This window comes from Delphinapterus leucas, chromosome 5, assembly GCF_059928025.1.
Source record: "Delphinapterus leucas isolate spDelLeu-1000000601 "Yukka" chromosome 5, BTC_Dleu_Yukka2, whole genome shotgun sequence".
Lineage (NCBI taxonomy): Eukaryota > Metazoa > Chordata > Mammalia > Artiodactyla > Monodontidae > Delphinapterus > Delphinapterus leucas.
Window position 1 is genome coordinate 123,923,819 of NC_143133.1, and position 17,518 is coordinate 123,941,336.

Here is a 17,518-nt window from a genome sequence, read left to right on the forward strand (position 1 = left end):
GCCCTTAGCTTTTTTACTGTACTGAAGTGACTCATCAATTTCACTGACTCTTACCAACTGAATTAATTCTTACCAAACTCACTGACTCAGCAATTTTCCATTATCCATCACCAATCTCCCCCACCCACGATTCCTACACTCCTGTTAGTTCTTCCTCTAAAATATAAACCCGTCCAATTCTCTGCATCTCTATTAGGAACTTCATGGCCTAAGCCACTACCAACTCTTGCCTGAAATAAGAAAATACACAGAACTAGCCTCCTGCTTTCATTATTTCTCCCTTAAAATCAAGTTGCCATAGTATTCAGAGTGATCTTTTAAAACCATACCTTAAATGTTACTTCCATGATTAAAATCCTATATCTGGCTTCCTATTTAACTGAGGTAAGAATCTAAACCCCTTAACATGACCTACAAGGCAATAAGTGATCTGCCCCCTGACTACTTCTTCACTCAATTGCCTGTCACTCTCCACTGCCATCTATGAGGCCTGAGACTGAGGGAGAATGTTCGTGGAAGAAGACTCAGCTGTGGATTCAGGTCAAGGAACTAGCTCATATTATCAGCGAAAAACAGGCCCTCATATAACTGCCTCTGACCCAAAGACAGCTTAAATGTCCCATGATGTTCCAGTTGATTTTCTTGGGATTATCTATATAATTGTCAGAGATGAATGCCACAGATTAAACACATATGCCACATGAGCGTTTACTAGCACAGAACAGAAGTATGACTTGCCTTATAATTTTAGAGGCCATATGACATGACAAACTCATATTGGGTTCATTTTCTTCTAAAACCCCTAGTTTTTCAAGTATTAGTTTTTGTTAACCTTATCCCAACCCCACCCCTGCATATGTCCCAGAAGTGCAAATGATGTGATGCAAACTGCACATAACCATATGAAATTTCTTTCATTTTTTTTTAAACTAGATTTGGTCCATTTTCCTACATGCCCAATATATTTTTGAAGGAGGATCTGGTTATGAAACATGAATGATGTACCTCCCTGCTTCATGTCACCCACAAATTTAGGCAGCAAGCCGTAGAGGTCCTCATCCAAGGCGCTGATTCATCTTTAAACAACAGCCTTTGGTTAAACTCCTTCAATCTGTTATGAATCTAAAAACTTGATAATCATTAGCCTCATTTTATTATTAAATTAAATGGGATCTGAAAAGTTTTTCTTTGATAATCTGTTAAAATTAGCATTTCCTCCAATCTACCCAAAATGTGTTAGTTGGGTGATTTGTTTCTTGAGAACTTAATTCTCGGTCTTGGCAATCCTGCCCTCCTTTTCTCAGTGCTCACTAGCTGGCTTTTAAGAATGCCTTCTAGACTTTTTTTCAGGTGACCTCAAGTTCAAACTAGTTTATAGTTTAGAAGCTGACCTTTTTTCTTTTTTAAAATCAGCACTATATTTCCTGTTCCCAGTCTTCTACTTACCCATTCTCCAGACTTAAAAAAAGAAAAATTGTGTTACTTCGCAAATCTCATCTGTAAGTTCTCTAAATACTTACGCTATAAATCATTAAGAAAAAGAGACTCCAGGGAGCTCATTAAGAACAACTTTCTACCTGGGGCTTCAATTTCCTCCAGAAGGTAAATAAACCTAAACTTCTTCAGTATTTATCTCTGGGTTTGAGTGACTTTTGTTTGCTTGTTAAGATCTTTCAACAACCAGCATTTATTATTTTAATAATCCTTGACATACCTTTTTTTTTTAAACTTTTTTTTATCTCTTTAATTAACGTTGCCTGGTTGTTTTTATCTTTTACACTTAAATGACTGTTATGTGTATGTATATTTTCTTAACATGCATGTGGTACTGCTTCAATATCCCTGCTAGTATCACTGCTAACAGATTTGCTGATTTTAACAAGAGATATTTGATTCCATTGCTGTAAGCAAAGGATAAGTTTGAGTACACCAAGTTTGTTTAAAAGTTTCACTCCTTTGTATTAAAACCTCATGTTCACCCATTATCTAAACAGTGATATACAACTGCCTGAAGCCATTAGAATCTTTCAGAAATTTATCCTCAAATATTTTTCCTATCCACGAATTACGAGGATATTTATGAGCATATTGGGATACATAAAGTATGTGAAAAGATAAAATACATAGGTACCACTAACTCAAAAATTGATGAGGAGTTATCCTAGCTTTAACATATTCTTCTGTTCAAAGAAATGAATACAGACTCTTCAGAAGTAATTGATTAGGTGAACCTGGGAGATGAACGCCTATACCTAAGTTGGACAAAGAAGCAGCACTCAATGTACAACTGTTAATAGATATAAAAATAGAGAAATACAAAAGAGAAAACATGGACAATTGAGAACACTTTTAAGATTAATGTAATTTGAAAATAGAGTTCTTTAATTTGACTAAAAAGAAAATTAGGACGTCTAGATGTCCATACCTGTCATATGCTTTATGCTACACTATGCAATATACTATTTCAATTTTCTTTTATAAAATCATACCATCATAATAAACACACCTTCACATAAAGGTAGAAAAACTTGGGCTTCTGAAATTTTCAACATGACTGAAATACGTAAAACTGAATAGTGGGAAAAGATAGAAAATTAAGCCTTCCACCATGGGGAAGACTGTCTATTACCATTACCCCTAATTAATCCTTTTAAGCTGTAATTTCTTTTGAATTAAAAAAGTTAGCTGCAGGAGGTATCTTCAATATTGAGTATTAGTTAAGAAAATAAGTTCCTTTTTTTCTGGTTTAATTCAATAAAGTAATTTTGTTGTTAAATGTACCTCTCTAAAGGTGAAGAGAAAAGAATTTATTCAAACAGCATCATAAGAGAAGCACTGCTGGCCTGATGAAACTTCTAAAGAACTTAGTGCATATTCTGGACTATGAAAGTCAATTTTTGCTTATTATGAATATGGATTTTTATGAAAAAACTTCATAAATGCTAGTCTTCCCAGTTTAATTTGGGAAAAGTACCCAAGTAATTCCATAATTAAACAGAGAATTAAACAATTTGTGTGTGAAAATACAGAGTAGATAGGAACTATGTTTCTCGCTTCAATCATTTTATAAGTACTTTTCCCACAAGAAACGCAAGTGTAGTAATTACTTATGTTCAATAGATGGCGACCTTTACATTATAGTTACCAAACCAGTATTAGCCTAGGACAGTGTAATCCAACAGTAGAAAATGAAAGGACATAAATTACAAATACCATATTTTGCAACAGACAATAATTATTGTTTGGTTATATACCCATTTTTTTGAACCTGTGGTCTTTTTTCCAGGTTGGTGAAATACTTTGCAGGAATGCATATGATAATATAGGCTAAGTGATTCTATCTAGCTGTAAATGTTTTATTTTTACTTTTTAAAATTAGACTATGCTGTGAAAGCCTTGGTATTCTGTGTTGGGGGGCAAATCTGATTGTTAATTCCTACCTCATGAAGATATGTGAGAATATGAGCCTAGGGAATGATTCCTGATTTCTCTGCATAGCTTACAGAGAGCTTTAGGTAATTTACTCAAATGACATGTGTCCTAATAAGGATAGGCAACACAAGTCCAGTATATTTGTGAAACAGCAATAATGAAGACATGGCAGGTCAGCAAACTGTGTTTCTTCATTCATCTATTTTATGTGGATCCTGTGAATATCTGTGAACAAGCTTAAATGTTTAAAACCTTGCTGTAAAAAGAGTGTTTGGAAGCACTTACGTAGGTTCTGCTTTCTAAACTTTCAATGAATGTACAAAGGCGATAAGATTCTGTTCAAGAAGCAACTTAACATCTGTACCGATGGCCTTCAGCTGCAAATCGCGTGGACAGCAGTTAGTGCCAGTGGACAGCCTAGAAGAGGATAGTTTTTTCCTATAACTGCTTCAGTTTTGGGTAATGTAACTTGTGACTGGAGTTTGTACTGTTTTCCAACTCAAGGGAGAGGCAGTCACTCCTCCCTTGAGGATTATATTTTAAGTCTTTGAAAACTGGGAAAGCACATCATACATTATAATTCTTAATCATAATATGTGAAAAATCAGAACCCACCATTCCTTGAACGAGAGAAAAGAAAGACTATTAAAAGTATGTTTTGATCATGATAATTTTAGGCATCTTTTTGCTAAACTAAAATGCTGCTTTATATATTTATATAAACCTATACAAGCATAAAAAATTTGAAACTGCCTATTAGATAAATATTGTACTATAGAAAATAGAAACTGAGAAAATAGTGAGCTCAAGAAAATCACACTTTAACTTAAGATAAATTGTATGGTGCTTGGCACAATGATATATTTTAGGTATATATGCTTTTAAAAGACTTATTTTTAAATGAAATTTTCTATGGCATCCCATAATTCTCTATACTGGTAGGCCACATATTACTATTAGCTTTCAGTATTAATATCTAACTAATAATATGGCAGCTGTTTCTTTTTTATTTCTTAAGATTTTTAGAAATTTCGTGTAATGTCTGAAACATTTATATTAACATATTTCCATATAAATAACCCAAAGAAAGTTTAGTATTAGTTGTTTTGTTTGTTTGTTTGTTTTTCTACACTGCAGGTTCTTATTAGTCGTCAGGTTTTGTTTTGTTTTGTTTTGTTTTTTTGTGGTACGCAGGCCTCTCACTGTTGTGGCCTCTCCCATTGCGGAGCACAGGCTCCAGACGCACAGGCTCAGCCACCATGGCTCACGGGCCCAGCCGCTCCACAGCATGTGGGATATTCCCGGACCGGGACATGAACCCGTATTCCCTGCAGCGGCAGGCGGACTCTCAACCACTGAGCCACCAGGGAAGCCCTAGTCATCAGTTTTATACACATCAGTGAATACATATCAATCCCAATCGCCCAATACAGCACACCACCATCCCCACCCCACTGCAGTTTTCCCCCCTTGGTGTCCATACGTTTGTTCTCTACATCTGTGTCTCAACTTCTGCCCTGCAAACCAGTTCATCTGCACCATTTTTCTAGGCTCCACACACATGCGTTAATATATGATATTTGTTCTTCTCTTTCTGACTTACTTCACTCAGTATGACAGTCTCTATATCCATCCATCCACGTCTCAACAAATGACTCAATTTTGTTCCTTTTTATGGCTGAGTAATATTCCATTGTATATATGTACCACACCTTCTTTATCCATTCACCTGGCAATGGGCATTTAGCTTGCTTCCATGACCTGGCTATTGTAAATAGTGCTGCAATGAACACTGGGGTGCACGTGTCTTTTTGAATTATGGTTTTCTCTGGGTATATGCCCAGTAGTGGGATTGCTGGGTCATATGGTAATTCTATTTTTAGTTTTTTAAGGAACCTCCATACTGTTCTCCATAGTGGCTGTATCAATTTACATTCCCACCAACAGTGCAAGAGGGTTCCCTTTTCTCCACACCCTCTCCAACATTTGTTGGTTGTAGATTTTCTGATGATGCCCATTCTAACTGGTGTGAGGTGATACCTCATTGTAGTTTTGATTTGCATTTCTCTAAGAATTAGTGATGTTGAACACTTTTCATATACTTCTTGGCCATCTGTACGTCTTCTTTGGAGAAATGTCTATTTAGGTCTTCTGCCCATTTTGCATTGGGTTGTTTGGTTTTTTAATATTGAGCTGCATGAGCTGTTTATATATTTTGGAGATTAATCCTCTGTCCGTTGATTCATTTGCGAATATTTTCTCCCATTCTGAGGGCTGTCTTTTTGTCTTGTTTATGGTTTCCTTTGCTGTGCAAAAGCTTTTAAGTTTCATTAGGTCCCATTTGTTTATTTTTGGTTTTATCTCCATTACGCTAGGAGGTAGATCAAAAAAGATCTTGCTGTGATTTATGTCAAAGAGTGTTCTTCCTATGTTTTCCTTGAAGAGTTTTACAGTGTCCGGTCTTACATTTAGGTCTTGAATCCATTTTGAGTTTACTTTTGTGTATGGTGTTAGGGAGTGTTCTAATTTCATTCTTTTACATGTAGCTGTCCAGTTTTCCCAGCACCACTTATTGAAGACACTTGTCTTTCCTCCATTGTACATCCCTGCCTCCTTTGTCATAGATTAGTTGACCATAGGTGAATGGGTTTATCTCTGGGCTTTCTATCTTGTTCCATTGATCTGTGTTTCTGTTTTTGTGCCAGTACCATATTGTCTTGATTACTATAGCTTTGTAGTATAGTCTGAAGTCAGGGAGCCTGATTCCTCCAGCTCTGTTTTTTTCCCTCAAGACTACTTTGGCTATTCAGGGTCTTTTGTGTCTCCATACAAGTTTTAAGATGATTTGTTCTAGTTCTGTAAAAAAATGCCATTGGTAATTTGATAGGGATTGCATTGAATCTGTAGATTGCTTTGGATAGTATAGTCATTTTCACAATATTGATTATTCCAATCCAAGAACATGGTATATCTCTCCACCTGTTTGTATCATCTTTAATTTCTTTCATCAGTGTCTTATAGTTTTCTGCATACAGGTCTTTTGTCTCCCTCGGTAGGTTTATTCCTAGATATTTTATTCTTTTTGTTGCAATAGTAAATGGGAGTGTTTCCATAATTTCTGTTTCACATTTTTCATCATTAGTGTATAGGAATGAAAGAGATTACTGTGCATTAATTTTGTATCCTGCAACATTACCAAATTCATTGATTAGCTCTAGTAGTTTACTGGTGGCATTTTTAGGATTCTCTATGTATAGTATCATGTCATCGTCAAACTGACAGTTTTACTTCTTCTTTTCCAATCTGTATTCCTTTTATTTCTTTTACTTCTCTGATTGCTGTGGCTAGGACTTCCAAAACTATGTTGAATAATAGTGGTGAGAGTGGACATCCTAGTCTCGTTCTTGATCTTAGAGGAAATGCTTTCAGTTTTTCACCATTGAGAATGATGTTTGCTGTGGGTTTGTCATATATGGACTTTATTATGTTGAGGTAGGTTCCCTCTATGCCCACTTTCTGGAGAGTTTTTATCATAAATGGGTGTTGAATTTTGTGAAAATCTTGTTCTGCAACTATTGATATGATCATATGGTTTTCATTCTTCAATTTGTTAATATGGTGTATCACACTGAATGATTTGCGTATATTGAAGAATCCTTGCATCCCTGGGATAAATCCCACTGGATCATGGTGTATGATCCTATTATTGTGTTTTTGGATTCTGTTTGCTAGTATTTTGTTGAGGATTTTTACATCTATGTTCATCAGTGATATTGGTCTGTAATTTTCTTTTTTTGTAGTATCTTTGTCTGGTTTTAGTATCAGGGTGTTGGTGGCCTCATAAAATGAGTTTGGGAGTGTTCCTTTCTCTGCAATTTTCTGGAAGAGTTTTTTTTTTTGGCGGTACGCAGGCCTCTCACTGTTGTGGCCTCTCCCATTGCGGAGCACAGGCTCTGGAAGCACAGGCTCAGCGGCCATGGCTCATGGGCCCAGCCGCTCTGCAGCATGTGGGATCTTCCCAGACCAGGGCACAAACCCGTGTCCCCTACGTCGGCAGGCAGACTCCCAACCACTGCGCCACCAGGGAAGCCCTGGAAGAGTTTGAGAAGGATGGGTGTTAGCTCTTCTCTAAATATTTGATAGAATTCACTTGTGAAGCCATCTGGTCCTGGACTTTTGTTTGTTGGAAGATGTTTAATCACAGTTTCAATTTCATTACTTGTGATTGGTCTGTTCATATTTTCTGTTTCTTCCTGATTCAGTCTTGGAAGCTTATACCTTTCTAAGAATTTGTCCATTTCTTCCAGGTTGTCCATTTTATTAGCATAGACTTGCTTGTAGTAGTCTCTTAGGATGCTTTGTATTTCTGAGGTGTCTGTTCTAATTTCTCCTTTTTCATTTCTAATTTTATTGATTTGAGTCCTCTCCTTCTTTTTCTTGAGGAGTCTGGCTAAAGGTTTATCAATTCTGTTTATCTTCTCAAAGAACCAGCTTTTAGTTTTATTGATCTTTGCTACTGTTTTCTTTGTTTCTATTTCATTTATTTCTGACCTGATCTTTATGATTTCTTTCCTTCTGCTAACTTTGGGTTTTGTTTGTTCTTCTTTCTCTAGTTCCTTTAGGCGTAAGGTTAGATTGTCTGAGATTTTTCTTGTTTATTGAGGTAGGCTTGTATAGCAAAAAATTTCTCTCCTACAACTGCTTTTGCTGCATCCCACAGGTTTTGGATTGTCGTGTTTTCATTGTCATTTGTCTCTAGGTATTTTTTGATTTCCTCAGTGATCTCTTGGTTATTTAGGAATGTATTGTTTAGCCTCCATGTGTTTGTGTTTTTTACGCTTTTTGTCCCTGTAATTCATTTCTAATCTCATAGCGTTGTGGTCAGAAAAGATGCTTGATATGATTTCAATTTTCCTAAATTTACTGAGGCTTGATTTGTGGCCCAAGATGTGATCTATCCTGGAAAATGTTCTGTGCGCACTTGAGAAGAAAGTGTAATCTGCTGTTTTTGGATGGAATGTCCTATAAATATCAATTAAATCTATTTGGTCTATTGTGTCATTTAAAGTTTCTGTTTCCTTATTTATTTTCATTTTGGATGATCTGTCCATTGTTGTAAGTGAGGTGTTAAAGTCCCCCACTATTACTGTGTTACTGTCGATTTCCTCTTTTATAGCTGTTAGCAGTTATCTTATGTATTGAGGTGCTCCTATGTTGGGTGCATATATATTTATAATTGTTGTATCTTCTTCGATTGATCTCTTGATCATTATGTAGTGTCCTTCCTTGTGTCTTGTAACATTCTTTATTTTAATGTCTATTTTATCTGATATGAGTATATCTGCTCCAGCTTTCTTTTGATTTCCATTTGCATGGAATATCTTTTTCCATCCCCTCACTTTCAGTCTGTATGTGTCCCTAGGTCTGAAGTCGGTCTCTTGTAGACAGCATATATATGGATCTTGTTTTTGTATCCATTCAGCAAGCCTGTGTCTTTTGGTTGGAGCATTTAATCCATTCACGTTTAAGCTAATTATCGATATGTATGTTCCTATGACCATTTTCTTAATTCTTTTGGGTTTGTTTTTGTAGGTCCTTTTCTTTTCTTGTGTTTCCCACGTAGAGAAGTTCCTTTAGCATTTGTTGTACAGCTGGTTTGGTGGTGCTGAATTCTCTTAGCTTTTGCTTGTCTGTAAAGCTTTTGATTTCTCCATCGAATCTGAATGAGATCCTTGCTGGGTAGAGTAATCTTGGTTGTAGGTTCTTCCCTTTCATCACTTTAAGTATATCATGCCATTCCCTTCTGGCTTATAGAGCTTCTGCTGAGAAATCAGCGGTTAACCTTATGGGAGTTCCCTTGTATGTTATTTTTCGGTTTTCCCTTGCTGCTTTCAGTAATTTGTCTTTAATTTTTGCCAATTTGATTGCTATGTGTCTTGCCGTGTTTCTCCTTGGGTTTATCCTGTATGGGACTTGCTGCGCTTCCTGGACTTGGGTGGCTATTTCCTTTCCCATGTTAGGGAAGTTTTCAACTCTCATCTCTTCAAATATTTTCTCTGGTCCTTTCTCTCTCTCTTCTCCTTCTGGGACCCCTATAATGCGAATGTTGTTGCGTTTAATGTTGTCCCAGAGGTGTCTTAGGCTGTCTTCAATTCTTTTCTTTTTTTTTTTTTTATTCTGTTTCGCAGTAGTGAATTCCACCATTCTGTCTTCCAGGTCACTTATCCATTCTTCTGCCTCAGTTATTCTGCTATTGATTCCTTCTAGTGTAGTTTTCATTTCAGTTGTTGTGTTGTTCATCTCTGTTTGTTTGTTCTTTAATTCTTCTAGGTGTTTGTTAAACATTTCTTGCATCTTCTCGATCTTTGCCTCCATTCTTTTTCCGAGGCCCTGGATCATCTTCACTCTCATAATTCTGAATTCTTTTTCTGGAAGGTTGCCTATCTCCACTTCATTTAGTTGTTTTTCTGGGGTTTTATCCTGTTCCTTCATCTGGTACATAGCCCTCTGCCTTTTCATCTTGTCTATCTTTCTGTGAATGTGGTTTTTGTTCCACAGGCTGCAGGATTGTAGTTCTTCTTGCTTCTGCTCTCTGCCCTCTGGTGGATGAGTCACCAGTTAAGAAGATTGTAGAATGGGTCTCATCAATGCTGGTAGGAAAATCCATCCAGTCAGGTCAGGGGTTCTATGTTCTCTTGGATGGGTCAGCAGCTGTAACTTTCAGAGTTTTCCATAGTCCAGCCAACTCCAAATGACTCTAAGCCTGAGGGTCTACAAGCTGCTGGAACAGCTGTTTCTTTTTAATCAGTGTTTTAGATTAGACTCTTAACTTTAAATGTTTCCTTAGTAATGATAAAAATTTCTGTTGGTTGTTCCAATCACAGCACTAAGCATTTCATTTGCCTGTTTCTAAAATTAGTCAGGTATTGTCACCTCACAGGAGTCACTGAGCTATTCATGTCAAAACAGACCAAAAACACAAAGGAAGATGAATTAAGGAACAAATGGCAAACGGTCATTTAATTAAAAAAAAAAAATCTTGCACGACTACTCAACAGATAATACCAAGGGAAAAGCATCAACTTTTGCCAGTTAGATTGTCCAGAGCACAGTTCTCCTTTCAAGTAGCTTAGGTATGATTCCACTTTACCTTCAGTATAGATATTAATGCCTTGATATTTTTATGAAATTTTGACCTTATGTTGAATTTTTATTAGATTAAAAGTTACACAGGCCATATTGTAAACAATCTCCCTAAAATTGAAGAATTAGGGAATTGGAGAAATATGCAATTATATACAGTTGGTACCATTAGTAAGTGCTAATTAGAACCAAATATGGGGGTGGGGGGTGGTGAAGACTACAACAACTTGTGTTAAAAGAGCTTATACTCTAGTTAAGTATACAGGACATAGAGACAAATACCTGTCACCAAATTAGAAAAGGACGCACCACAACAGAGGTAACAATGCTACTTTCAACTGGGTCTAAGTCAGTGACTCTACTGCAGAATAACTTTTTCTTAAATGCTCATCTGCCAAAATGAATATTAATACAGAAAGGTAGCTGGTGTGTATTGTGGACTGAATTGTGTCCCTCCCCCAGATGCATGTTGAAGCCCTAACCCTTAATGCAATAGTATTTTTGAGACAGGGCTTATAAAGAGGTAATTAAGGTTAAATGAGGTCATAACGGTTGAGGCCCTAATCCAAAATGACTGGTGTCCTTGAAGGAGGGGAACAGACAGACACCAGAGCTCTTGGAGGAAAGGCCATGTGAGGACACAGCGAGAATGTGGCCATCTGCAAGCTAGACAGGCCTCACCAGAAACCTACCCCTGCGAGCACCTCAGTCTTAGACGTCTAGCTTCTAGGGCTGGGAGAAAATAAATTTCTGTTGTTTAAGCCATCAAGTTTGGGTATCTTGTTACGGCAGCCTCAGCTGACTAATATAGAATATTTGTAATTTAAGAAGCAGTTCACTAGACATGAAGCTTACACTCCTAACACCCACCTTCAAACTGAATTTGTATATTTATATACAGCTGACCCTTGAAGAACACGGGTTTGAACTGCACTGGTCCACTTATACGTGGATTTTTTTCACTAAATGCGTACTATAGTATTACACGATCCATGCTTGGTTGAATCCACGTGTGGAACCACAGAGAGGGAGGGCCGACTATAAAGTTACACGTGGATTTTTGACTGTACGGGGGTTGGTGCCCCTAACCCCCACTGTGTTCAGGGGGCAACTGTATTTACATACGTAAATATTTATATTTTTATGGTATATTTACATATCTCTGTGTATAAACGTCTAGAAAGAAGTAGCATGCCTGTTAGAATGCCTTTTCCTCCCAATTTATATTACACGGAGACTCTGGTATTCAAGGAGCTCGTACTCTAGTTGGGAGATTTAGGACATGCAGACAAGTATCCACAGTACAAATTAGAAACGGAGGTGCCAGGGAGTGGTAAAAACGGCACAACTGCTACTTCAGAAGTGAGGCTCTTTCCGCCGTGGGACTGGGGCTGGGGCTGGGGGCGGGGTTGGGGTAGGTGTTGGGGTGGGGCTGGGGAGGGGGTGGGGGGTGGGGCTGGGGAGGGGGTGGGGGGTGGGGCTGGGGTAGGTGTTGGGGTGGGGTTGGGGGTGGAGTGCTGCGGGAAAGGATGTGCAGGCGACGGGCTCAGGAGACAGCAGAGGAGCTGGGATGAGGGAGCATCTGCGCTTGGCCCGCATTCTCTGGGGCCCAGCACTGGCCGTTTGGGCAGATGACGCTCGATCCCGTGGGATTACTCAGAGCGCTGCAAGACAGCTGGTCCCCCTGGTCCCCCAGTAGCGCCCTCCTGACCCTGTAAGATCTGTAATATCCCCTTACACATTTCCAAAGGCCACTGAGCAGCAGCGTCTCCCGCAGGAGAGAAGAACTAGAGGTAAACTTTTAAAGATGTGAAGGAAATGGCAGAGGTGCTCAAATAAAACGTATTACATGACCCATTAAATGACTAACACATGTGATTCTAAAAATGGCATATGGAAAATTACTGCTACAAAACTTATCCTGCCACTCACCAGTTATAAGATCTTATCACATTTGTTCAGAGTTAATCTTAATTTTCTGTCTTGAAGCTTCTTCTTTCATTCATTCATTCATTCATTCATAGAGCCCTGATTATATTTGATTTCTTTCTTTTTTCTTTCTTTTTTTTTGCCAGTACACTTGCTTTATTGCAAGGATAAAGAACAAAACCCTACAAACACCAAGGTAGGAAACAAAAGTTATTTATAATAGAAATACCTTTACCTACTCATTACTCCCAGGGTGCTTCTGATGGAATCGACAAACATCCTTTACTTGAGGGAAAGAAAAGTGTCTTTCTTTTGACTTCCATACACGTTTCAGGCTACCCTAAACTGATCTTTCACTTTAATGATCTCCCTAAATGGTGTCTGTGATCTGGTTTCAAAATGTAGGAGAAGGGATGAGAAGTGTCCCAGACGGAGAGAATGATGAGAAGGTGAAGACAAGGCCCACGCTGAAGAGAATGGATACAACTGAGGTCCAAACCAGGACCTAACAGAGCCAGCAAGGTCCTCCCCAGTCAGCCGGCCTGACAGCGACCAGGCTTCCTCTCCACCCTCCCCCCGACCCTCAGTTCACTTCATGTGGGCAGCTACTCACGGAGACTGCGGCCTTGGAGGAGGGGGTGGGTGGCTGGAGCTGAGGTGACATGTGAAAACCAAGACAGGTTTTTATAGAGAAGACTAAATTGTCAAATTCATCACTAAATTATGAAGAGAGCATTGTATGTTACATTTCTACACATGAAAGTTTTGTTTTTGAGTGACTTCATGTGTGTTTAAGGGGCATTCTGTTCCCTACAAATATGTTACCAACATCTACTACATTTCTAGGACTTCAGTGGGTCTCAATGGGAAAAGCATTAAGTTGATCATTATGCCCAGGGCTGGCACTAACTAGGTGGGTATACTTTATTTAGCAAGTTGATAACCTCCCCGATTCTTCATCTTCTAATTTTACTTGAAGGTGGTTAGATATGATAACTAGAAAACTTCCCATTTAAAATGCTGTGGACAGTACTGGGAACGTATATTATTTGCCTCTACGCATTAAGCGTTGTGTTTTTGGATCATGCTTCCCTTCACATGCCACATTTGGGCCACGCTGTCCTTTTGGTTCTGTGAACCCGCCATGCTTCTTTCCACTTCGGGATTCCCACATTTGTTTCCTCTGCCTTGAGCACTCACCCCAAGCCATCACACGGTTGACCCCTTTTCCTCCCTCAGGTGATGGCATTAAGGTCATCTCCTCAGAAATCCGCACAATCTAAGTAATCCCACCCTACCTAAGCCAAACTTCCTTTATATTAACTTATTTTATTATCTTTGTAACACAATTATCTTAGATTATCTTATTTATATATTGATATGCTATTCTTCTGAATCCCTAGCACACATCAGTCCCTGGAATTTAAGCATTCAGTAATTATTCATGTGAAAGAATGAATGCAGGCAACAAATGAATATTTACAATTTATAAGATTTTAAATACACGTCAGCAACACAACTACTGCAAAATTATTTGTCTTGGGAAATCGACTCATCCTATATTTCAGAAAAAAAAAAAGAATAAAAGAAGGGACTGCTACTCTCTTTCTTAACACCACAGTTTTTATTAAACAAGCTCTCTAGGGCGTTTTTTACCTGAGTCTTCCTAAAGGGCATAATGATGTATAAAAGGAGTAGGTTTCTGTTTCCACAGATAATTGTTTTTCAAGTAGCAAAAAGACTGACTGTGTGGGAGACATTCTATCTTCTGGCTGGTAAAATATTATACGAAAAAAACTGTTGAAAATTCTGAAGAGTAACTTTCTAATTTTACATGAAAACAAGCCTGTGATAAAGAAAGTCTGTATAAGAGAGACAAACAAAAACAAGCTATAAATTAGGTCACTAGACTTACAACAATATTTTTGCAAGAAGTTTTTATAATTTTTGGCTAGCTTTTAAGCTTGGACTATAAGATGTCCCAGGAGGCTAAATGAGCACAGGAATTTATCCTCTGACAGGGTCAAATGGAATGTCCTTTGCGATCCTGGCTGAACATTTACCCTCATGTTCAAATGTGGACCATTCCATTTATCTAAATCTATGCTTTCAGTAAGACATCAAGTATTTTATCTTTAATTAGGCAAGGCATTAAACTCCTATTTTCAACTGCACCTATTTCAAGTTATAAAGCTCTACATACATGCATACATACATTCTCTTGTCTTTATTAAGGAAAAATTCTTTTATTTACCTAAAACGCTCTTTCTTTCTCTCAACTCTGAAGTTATTCTAGAAATTTGGTTCTTGGTGTAAAATACCATGTTTACTCTGCCCAGACCATTTATTTTCATGAGAATTTGATTCTTCTTTCAAGCATCATCTTTTGAGATCAATGAAGAATTAAAGGGTATAGGAAAAGCTGGTGTAAGTAAATAGATTTTCTTACAGAGGCCAGAGACACAGTGGTAACTGGGATTGATATCAGAAACATAAAATCATAAGGAGCATCTGAAAAAGTACTGATGAAATTAAAAGAAAGACATCGTAATATATTATATAGTAAAAATGAACATAGATAAATCCTAGAATTATTTTAAAGAATACTTTTGGCATGCCAAATTTTAAATAGTAATCACTAACTGAAATTAATGTTAGTTTCTCAAAATTATCAGGCAGTTTTCCTACTCTACAGTGACATTAAAATCAAGAAAACCTGGAAAAATAAAAACGGAACCTTGAATGCAAGCAAAGATGCTTCAGTAATAATTTTGACACAAAGCCTCATTCTATGTTGTGCCCCAGTCTAACTGATCTTACCTGTTACTCACATAAGACGTTATGTAAAATAATGAAACAATGCAGGAAAAAAAATATGGATCTTTGTCATATTCCACACTCACATTTTAGCAACCTCACAAAATTAAAAACGTTGTCCAAATTAAATGTCAGAAGAATTATTTATTTTACCAAAGTGATAATGTACGTCTTGAAAGGCTTGTTACTAGCTTCAAGGAAACAGAAAACAACTACAAAGCTAAGTTAAAGGCAACTTTATTACGATACTTTTCCAAACTTCAAAATGCATTTATTATTGAATTTAATCTAATATATAATACATTATATTACAAGACAGAAAGCATTTCTGGTCAGATATTTAGCTTGCATGTAAAGCCCAAAACAGAGCTTCCTTGGAACAGCAATAATGCATAATAGTTTATATCACTAAGTAAAATATTTCTCTGATGTTGCATAAAGAATCATTCATATCGCAATTTATTTTATGTTCATTTCCCCTGATTTAGAAATAAAGCAAAGCTATCTTTTCTTCAACTTACTTATAGCTTATACCTAGAAGTTGTCTATATCCTAAACACATCCACCAGCTTAGAAATAATTGCTTTGGTAGAAAACAGGATTTTTAAAACTAACGAAACCAAACGAACACTATTATTTCCCCATTGCAAACAGGGGCAGAATTCTCTTCTTTCCTTTTTTGGGAGCCAAATCTGGGCCATCCTGCTCTTCAGACAGTCATCCTCAATAGTTTCTGCTTTACAAAAATACCCAAATCTGTAATGAACTCTATTCTAACAAAGTCATTTCTCTTTTATCTTGCCTCCTCATATTTGCTTACTTAGAAGCGTTTACAGCCCACTTTGAACATTACGTAATAATGAACTTTACAATAAAGTAACCTTGGGAAATGCAGTAACATAAAGGAAGTATTTTCCAAATTAGACAAGGACATTATTTGCTCATCCACCTCTACTTCAACCAACCAACCAGATTCCACTTACGAAAAGAATTCCTTTTCCAAGGTTACTCCTATAATAACAATAAAAACAGATGTAAATCCACTGAATCAATCTGGCTCCTTACTTCGCTCTCTCGGTTTAACATTTGTGAGCTACCAACTAGCACAAAACGTGTTCATCCTCCTTGTTTTCACAATGGCAGGAAATGGTTAGAGAAGTATAGAAAAGATTCTATTTTGTCTTTCATAAGGCAAATTTGAAACGGATTTTGCTATGAAGTTGGAGGAAAAGAAAAAGGGAACGAAAAGGCATGTGCTGGCTGCTCTTGGGGCAAGGTTCATAAATCACTGTACGTTAAGAGCGCGTGCTGAAACTTCATGGTGCCAGTCACGTAATTTTGTGTATTTGGGACTAAAGACGTGAAGGGGTGTCTTTTCCCTGCGGAAATAAAAAGAAAAGAAAGAAGAAAAGAGAGTGATAGAAGAGTCACAAGAAAGAGAAAGAAAAGGTTTCTACACTTAGATCACCATGCAGAAAACGTGCCTTCCAAAAGCTTAATTTCACAGAGCTGTTTTGTTTAACAGCGAAGATTTCAAGGGTAGAGCATGTTTAGAAGTACAGAAATTAATCTCTAGAGCCCTCTTGGAAACGTCCATTTTTTTTTCCCCAAACAAAGCGACTGCAAGACAACACATGAACTCATTCACAAACATCTGTAGTGTTAGCAAAGCGCCCCCAGATATAACCTTCTGCCCACTCACTTCAATACTGAAGAAAACAAGCCACAGACAAAAAATCCAGACAGCATCAACTAATTTAAAAATCTGTAAGTTGTACATTTCAGTCCCACAAAAGGCACCAAAGTTAAGCTTAGCTCCTAGGTGCAAAGACAAAATGCCATACCATTCACTTGAAAAGGTGAAAAAACACAAATTGAGACCATTCATAAAAGGAAAGCATTCAATTTACCAAAAGAAAGGACAACTTACTTTGCCTTCTTTGTATTATCAGTTTCAGATTCTTTCACTGAAATAAAATAAGCAATGTCAGTTTGCTTTTTTTTTAACTTTAAAATCACTTAAGCAATTACCTGTATCGATTAGTACCAAATGGTCAAGTTACACAGAGCCGCTAAAAAAGTTCCTTATCACGTTGGCATTGGCTATACGCTATAGTCAGTACTATAACTACTACTACTGCTACACTTTTCAATATAACTCTCCTGGGCTGGTTGCTTATTTACAGTACCACTATGC

At 37.4% G+C, this 17,518-nt stretch overlaps 1 protein-coding gene across 9 annotated transcripts in view; it reads right to left on the reverse strand.

Moving 5' to 3' along the window:
* The window catches only part of PDLIM5 (PDZ and LIM domain 5), a 220,318-nt gene that overhangs the window by 72,798 nt on the left and 130,002 nt on the right, over positions 1-17,518 (reverse strand). For all 9 annotated transcript variants that reach the window (XM_022582357.2, XM_089912461.1, XM_022582355.2 and 6 more), the window contains one exon: positions 17,252-17,288. In XM_022582357.2, the coding sequence (XP_022438065.2) occupies positions 17,252-17,288 (37 nt within the window). The remainder of the gene's footprint in view (positions 1-17,251; positions 17,289-17,518) is intronic.